This window comes from Castanea sativa, chromosome 1 (genome assembly GCF_040712315.1).
Source record: "Castanea sativa cultivar Marrone di Chiusa Pesio chromosome 1, ASM4071231v1".
In the NCBI taxonomy this organism is placed as follows: Eukaryota; Viridiplantae; Streptophyta; class Magnoliopsida; order Fagales; family Fagaceae; genus Castanea; species Castanea sativa.
This window is the reverse complement of record NC_134013.1, coordinates 39,377,183-39,385,556: the sequence shown is the minus strand read 5'-3', so window position 1 is coordinate 39,385,556 and position 8,374 is coordinate 39,377,183. Positions and strand designations below refer to the sequence as shown.

Sequence of the window (8,374 nt, the reverse complement as noted above, 5' to 3'; positions counted from 1 at the left end):
ATATTTTCATATCAAAACTAAATTAAGTAGGAATAAAAATAAAATAAAATAAAATATAGAGGTAGCCTAGAAGGAATCTATACCGACCTTACTACCAGTTTAAGAATCCAAGGGCAGCAGCGGAAGGAAAGGAAAAAACTCAAACCGTGCCCAGGCCCAGGCCCAAGCCCAAGCCCAAACCCCTTTCCCAAGACATTATTTTAATTTGTTATTTTTGAACTTCTTACAAATTGTGTGAGAAGGCAACAAATACTTGAAAAATTCCGTAGAAAACGAAAAACAGAAGCAAACCCTAGAGAGAGAGAGAGAGAGAAGCCATGGGTACGCCAGAAACATCAAGAGAGCCGTGTCCAGATCGCATACTAGATGACATCGGCGGCGCGTTCGCCATGGGCGCGGTGGGAGGCTCTGCTTTCCACTTCCTGAAAGGCGTCTACAACTCTCCCTCTGGTGCTCGATTAGTGGGTGGCACGCAAGCCGTGCGTCTCAACGCTCCTCGCGTCGGTGGAAGCTTCGCTGTGTGGGGTGGGCTCTTCTCTGCCTTCGACTGTACCATGGTCTATCTTCGCCAGAAGGAAGACCCTTGGAACTCGATTGTGGCTGGTGCAGCCACCGGTGGCTTCCTCTCCATGCGTCAAGGTCTCGGCGCCTCCGCTCGCTCCGCCGTGTTCGGTGGAGTCCTATTGGCTCTCATCGAAGGAGCTGGAATCATGCTTAACCGTATGCTTAGTGGTCAACAACAGATGCCTGTCATCATCGATGAGCCTCAGCCCAATATTCCTGGTTACATGGGCCAGGTACCGGGCCTGCCCCAAGCCCCAGTTTCAGCCCAAGCCCAACCAGATTCTTCTTCTTCGGACTCTGGTTCGGGTTTGCTTGGAGGCTGGTGGTCGAAGAAGAAAGAGTCGGAATCCACCAGTAGCGGAAGCGAGACGAAGATCTTGGAGAGCTTCGATGCCCCACCGGTTCCCAACTTTGACTACAAGTGAGGATTTTTAAATTTTTAAAAAAAAGGTGGGGTTTTCTTCTCTTTTTTGTTACAGCAATTAAAATTATTTATTTATTTTTGTGTGTCCAATGTTGTATTTTGGATTTTGATTGGGTAGCTAAATTTAATTATGATCATCAATAGTTAATTGTTTATTGATGGGTGTTTGCTCTTGGGCATGAACATAACCATCGGCAATTGGGTCTGGTGTGGGGGTGGGGTTAGTTGCCTGGCTGGAGCCTAGAGGTGAGTCCAAAGGGCTCTTCTTTAGAAAGATTCCCTACCTTACTGCTCTTTCCGGGTAAGAAAGGAAAGGGTATAGAAAATTCCTTTGTTGGGTTGGGGGATGTGGCTTCTAATATTTGAGGCTTTTGTTTTTGCTCAAGTGTTTAAAATAGTGGCTTTATGGAATATGGACGCTAGAAAGGGATGTATTTACAAGGCATCATTGTGACTGTAAATTTAATTTTTGTGATCCTATTTAGCTAAATAAGATTTATTTAGTTATTCTGACCATATAATGTAAAGTTTTGATTTGGGACTACAAACTTTTGAAACATTGTATTAATTAGCATATCCACACTGCTGCCTCTCAGACTCTGCAAATTTTCATCAAGTAATCAAGTTGTGAATGATTGCTTGTTCCTCACGTTGGTTTTGCTTGTTTCATCATATCTCTGTATTAGCTTTCTATTAGATTCTGTCATGCATCTAGTAAGTTTGGAACCCATGGCCTCATCCTGCACCTTGTTCTTACAATGAGAGGAGATGCCATTTGAGCTAGAGTTCATTGGACTTCTTGTTGAAGCCTATATATTTTTTTTTCCCTTCCTGACTGGTAAGGTTTAAAGTCATTTAATAGTGATAATTGAATATGTCAACTTCATGTGGTGTTATATTATCTTTATTAACATCTGTTTTGCGAAATAGCATGTTAATGGCCCTTTATCCCTTAGTTAACCACAAAAATAACACCCTATCCCTTCCAACCCTTCTTTCTTTACGTTCTTTTCTATTGACTTTAATAGGGTTTGGTAAAGTTCAAATAGCTAGTTGCATACCTATCAGGTGGAAAGTCACTACTTTAGCGGCCCTTGTCTATGTTGTAAAATGCAATTCAGTGCCTGTTTTTCTTCCTTGTGGTTTTTGCCTGTTGATAGAAATTAAAACAATCTCTATAATTATGTTATCTTTGTTACAGGATCATGCATCAATCTAATATTTTGCATTATTCAAGAGTTCATTAGCTTGATTTTAGTTTTGATATTTTTATACATTGATGGTTGCTTATTTATATGTTAATGGGTTGTTTTCCTCTGTAGGTGTTTCTTTGGTCTCAATAATTTGCAGGACCCTTGTCGCACTTTCCTTCCAATTGATGAAGTTCATTTTCATGGTTATATCTCTAAATAGATATCTTCCTTGAGAGGGTTGCTCCAGCTATTCCATACTTTTGTACACATGTACCGATTGTTTTGACCGGTAGGCAATATTTTATTTTATTTTTATAGCTTAAAAGTTTTCCAAGAGCGGGACATGTTAGACGATGTAGTTTGCTACCATTATAATGCTGAAATTAGATGCAAACAGCAATAATATCACTGTTTAATTATGAATAGTTTTGTGATGTGTATTCAAATTTATATTTTGATGTGGTATATGATATATGCCAGCTTGCTGACTGAGATGGTAGAATTTCTGACCCGTTCCTGTGATACATTGATCTTTTACATAAATCTGACCTATGAACCAGTTCCATCGTTGGGTTGTAGGTGTGTGGTATGTTAGAATTAAATCTTTAGCTGGGGATTTTTGATGAACTGGTTGGTGAATCAGTATTATCAACAATGCTGGATGCAAGGAATTTTCAGCTGTTTTGGGCTCAGATAAGATTGTCAAGTTAACTTGAGAGATGAGGGATTTAGGTGTTCTTAATTTGTTCCAAAACATGGTTGATTTCAGCAGACCTTAGAAAATCATTTCATATCATCTGATTATAGCAGCTGACTGGGCAAAAGTCCGAAAATCCTTTGCTGGTTTTTCGTTGTCATTATAGGAGCTGACATAAAATTGAGTACAACTGGAGAGTTGATTTCACAAAATAAAAATATTGACAAACTTTGAAGGGGCAAACCAGAATTTGTGTCGCCTCTATTTAGCTTTTAGACCCCAATTTGATAAAATCTAGTTTGTGCCGTATTTTCTGGGTGATGTTTGATATTTGGTTTGTCTTAGGAAAAGGTGTATTGCCATAAATTGTCAAGTATTCCAAGCATAATTTGCACATATAGCTGCTAAACTCTATACCCTGCCCCTGGGTGAAATTATTCACACCTTCTCTAAGTCTCTAACAAGTGTGGGCCCCAATAATTTCTTGCCCCCCTAAGTTCCTGTAGTTAACTTGGCTCCATCGTTCTCTAGTGTTTGTCTATGCATAGATTTTTTTTTTTTTTAATCTATCCACAGGATTGATGTTTTTGTTGGGATCACTATCAAGAGATGCCAGTTGAGCTACGGAGTTATATATACATAGATTTCAAATAACTCAACAAAAGCAGCAAGCAAGGAAAGAAAGAGAAGGCCTAGCTTCTGGCATATCACAATTTAAGAGCCATGTCTCAACAAAAGCAGCAAGCAAGGAAAGAAATGAAACTATTCAAGACAAGTTTAGGAGAGGGCCTAGCTTCTCGCATATCAAATTAAAGAGCCAACGTCGTGGAATAAAAGTGAAAGGGGGAAGGTGGCTGGGAAAGAAAACGAAAGGAAATTGAGTTTCAGTATGCGGGGAAGGTGGCTGGGACGAAAACGAAAGGAAATTGAGGTTTGGGGTGCAAAGCAGCCAGAGTAGGGGTGGCAATTTTTTCCCAAACTCAATAACCTACTCATGACCAACTTAATTTAGGTAAAATCTTGATTGAGCCCAATGGGTAAAGACTTATTGGGTAATCTAGTTAAATGAGTCTTAACTGGTAAACATAGGTGTACTCATTTATTTTATTTTTTCACGTCTAAAATAAAATCTAAATTCTAAAGAAAAGAAAAGATAAAACTCACAGCCATTCCCGTTTCTCTCTTCTTCTATTTTGCTCTGATTGGTTTGCGGCTCCTGCCTCTTTCATCGGTCTGGGTCAACACATCTGTAGACTCGCTAAATGACTGCCTTGTACTTGAAGAGATCAATCGAGCTCCACTTTTGGTTCCTTTGCACAGGATTATGCTGAAAATTTTCCTTTTTGTTTTGTAAAAGCCATGTTTGTTTGCGGAGAAAACTTATAGACTTAGGAAAAGAAAATAGAAGGAACGGTATGGAGGAAGATGTTCTTCACTTTTAGTAGTTTTTCATGATATTTTTCGTTTATTTTATTTTATTTTAATTTATATTTATGCATATTTTAGCAATTTCTAAGATGAAGATTAAAGTGATTTTTTCTCTCCAACTAATTGTCAAATGTATTATTGTATTAGACTTCGATTATTTTCATTTTAGCATGAGGATGAGAAATTTTAACTAGTTGATTTCCTTTAAGTTTTGCTTGGATGTCGAGAAACTAGCAAGATGCTACATGTTCAAGTTTTTGATTTTAAAGTTTAAACAGGTAATCAATGGATTAGGTGGGTTGAGTTCCTGCCCATATTAAATGGGTTTTGTGGGTAATGGGTAATTAATGTAAATTTTTTTTAGAAGAAATAATTGATGTAAATTTTTTTAGAATTAATAATTGATGTAAATTTAAACAGGTAATCAATGGATTAGGTGGGTTGAGTTCCTGCCCATATGACTTGACTCAAAACCTATTTAGCCTGTTCAATTGCCACCCTTAGCTAGGAGATACAAAAACATACCAAAAAGTCTTACCTCAGCTAGGAGATACACAAATACACCAAGAAGTCCTACTCCTTGTTGGATAATATTAAAAACATTAATTGTAGTGATTGTAGGGCGATGTTGGAAATCAGACACTTTCTTAGCCCAGCATGTCGAGATTGGAGCGTGTAATCTACAAATAGCAAGAGATCTTTCAAGTATCTAAAAAACCTAGGCTTTGAACTAGCGATCTTGAATTTTCCTACGTTCCTATAGGAAGGGAATGAAACATGGATTTTAGGTTTTGCATCAATCTTAATGTTTTCCTACCAACAAGGAAATGAAATTGAGATTTTAACTACTCTCTTAATGTTTTACACAGCCAATAAAAGTCAAGCTTTGTTTGGTTTGATGGATTTTATTTATTAATTTATTTTGTATTTGTTTAGTGTTAGACAATAGAAATTGTAAGTTAAAAAATGTTTATATGTAGCCGCAAACAAACAAAACAAAGATCATTTTTTTAGAATGTTATGTGACTCAAAAAACTATCATATTAAATTTCACTAAAATTTTGAATACATTCGCTAAAATTTTTATGAAGTTCATTTTTTTAGTTGCTAATATTTTTTAATCCATAAACCGTTGATAACGATGTAAAAAAAATAATGTTGTAAAAAAGTGATGGTATTTACACCGTAATCCAAATCCATTTCATTTGTTTTGATGTAAAATATATTTTGAACATGGAATATTTTCAATTGAAAATTTTTTTCTTGGGGGAAATTAATTTGTTTTTTAGTGTTTGATTGTATTTTTGAAAAAAGTTTAGAAAATATTTTCAAGCGTTTGGCTTATAAGAGTAGTGACATGACTTGTCCTAACTAAAGGTAAAGAGAAGAATCCTACAGCTTCTTTGTTTTGGTGGGGCAATTTTTATAAAATATTAGTTTTTGGGCTAATTACAATTTATTTACATGTGGTTTAACCTAAATTTAAGTTGCATCCTTGTAATTTGAAATCTGGTTTAAAAAAAAAACATATTTTAATTTGAAAATATAACATAAAATGGATCAAGAAGCTAGGGTTTTATAATTTTTTAAAAGATGGATGAACATTCATAAAAAAACTTCAAACAAATAAAAATTAAATATAAAAACTTCCAATTGTGAAAGCCTTTTGTGACAACCTATCAAAATGAAGAAAACTTCCAATCTTAGCGTAAAAGACAAACAAAAAAGAAAAGAAAAGAAAAGAAAATAGAGCATGAATCTTAGCTTGGTTTTAGAGAGAGAGAGAGAGAGAGAGAGAGAGAGAACTTAAACTACAGATAAGACACAAAAGGTATCAACCCAAATTCAAGACCCATATCAATTTTCTCAATACCATTCTCTTTCTCTTCCTTTTCTTCAAAAATAACCAAAACCCACCAAGAATCATATAAAAGTAAAAAACTAAATGCAAAATCAAGTAAAACCATTAATGTTACCACTTGATTTTTCACTCCCATACTTTGAAGTTGTGAAATCTTGCGAGAATACACATTTAGCCTTGGTGGTGACTCAAAGTGAGTTTTTGTGGGGATTCAAATATGATAACTGGGTAGTTTTTTATGGGAGAGTTGATCTAGTGTGAAAATTTGTCTTCAAACTCTAACCTTTTGATCTGTTTTGTGTAATGTTTTTGTATTAAAATGTTTTTTATTAATACAAAATGTGTTTGAGCTTTGAAAAATGTGTTTTTTAATAGAATATGGAGAGGTAGATTACAAAAGCCTAATGGAGCATAGCTTAGATGAGTTAAATGCCAAATTTCAGTTCATAGGTAAGCAACTTAAATTCAGGACAAACTACAAGTAGGTCAGTTGTAATTAGTCCTTAATTTTTAGTTTTTTTATTTCAAATAAATATTTGAATTATATTGGTTTTTAGTGAGATTATATATATATATATATATATGGTTTATAATAGGATTAACAACATTTATTAGTTGTTTTCATATTATTTGAAAGGATTTTAATAACGTATGAGCTTAGGGCATACCTTAGTAAACTATTTTCATGATTTTTAGACTTGGACGGTTCAAAGATTCGGTAAGGGGAGAGGTTTAAGGTTTTTGAGGTTGGACCGAGATCCAATTGATTCGAGGTCAAACTATGATGATGTCATAATTAATTTAGTAATAAATTAAAATAAAATAATTGTATAAAATTTATAAATATTAGCAAGATTGACTAAAATTATCTATAAAAAATTGAAAAAAAACTTTCTAATAAATTTTCATAATACTATAAGGTTAATAGAAAATAATACAATACAAATAAGCATGAAAATAAACTTGTATAATTATCCTTCAAGTATAAATCATTTTGATTAAATTAAAAAAAATCACTTTTAATTAATTTAGTTAATTCCCGTGCAAATGAGAACTATTATTAAATCACAAGTAAATTTATCAAAGAAAACAAATTTAGTAATATTTAATAAATTGAGAGAGAGGTAACATAAGAAGTAGAGAAATTATAAATCATGTAAGTATAAAATAAATATAATAATAGATTATAGTTAAACACAGGGAGGGCAAGTGATTTGATGGTTACAATGTTGGTCTTTGTTCTCAATTGAGTTTCAGATCTCATGTTCTACACTTCTACTCCCCATGTGTTCAAATACCCAGTTCTCATTCATAAAAAACCGGTTCTATGATCGGTTAACCCGGTTGGGTTTAATTGGCTATGATGACCCTTACTATCCGGTTGGGACATCTAGTTTGGTCATTGTTTGAAAACAATGACTATTTTAAGAAATTTTTTATGGGAAACTGAAAAGGTTGACAATATTTTATTTAGAATGTATTAAATAAGGTTAAGAGTTAAGCATTCACATTAATTTGAGCAAAAATTTCTGTCTATTTTAACATAAAAATTTATTTATTTTTTAAATTTTACTCAACTATTTTTCAAAAACATCCACATTAGATTAACTATTTTAAAAGCTATTTTAATAAAGGGTTAGGTTAAAGTTATACATGGTGTAACTTTAGGTTAAGCAATATTATACCATTCAATATTTTTTAATTAGATTTGAACATAAACAAATCTACTGTTAGATTACATTATCTTCGAATATCCTCTATGATTGCAACATTTCAAGGTAATAAAAAATCAATAGTCACATCATCAATCAATTATTTAAACTCAAATTTTTGTAGTTTAAAATCATGTACAAAAGATGAATTTATAGATTGAATGGTAGATAATATCTGATTGTCATGAAAATTGACACGTTAAGAATATATAAAACATGTAATCCAATGGTAGGATTTCAAAATATGATTCAATAACAAATTATTGTTTAGTGTAACATTACTTATAGTTACAGCAAGAATAACATAAACCCATAATTACTTTTTTTTAAAACCCACGTCACTCACACACACATAACCGAAAAGGTGAATTGAGAAATGAATAAAATATGCTTTTACACATAAAAGGTAGCTGTAGAAATTTACATGGATACGTGGACAAGATATGTATAAGTTTAGACAAACTGATATAGGAGATTTTTTTGGTTTGGGTGGTC

General features: G+C 33.5%; 1 protein-coding gene across 1 annotated transcript; it reads left to right on the top strand.

Moving 5' to 3' along the window:
• Positions 1-226: 226 nt before the first annotated feature.
• LOC142615088 (mitochondrial import inner membrane translocase subunit TIM17-1-like) lies at positions 227-2,606 on the top strand. Its single transcript, XM_075787782.1, has one exon. It carries the CDS (start codon positions 318-320, stop codon positions 987-989), a length of 672 nt encoding a protein of 223 aa, XP_075643897.1. The 5' UTR covers positions 227-317; the 3' UTR covers positions 990-2,606.
• The last annotated feature ends 5,768 nt before the right edge of the window (positions 2,607-8,374 follow it).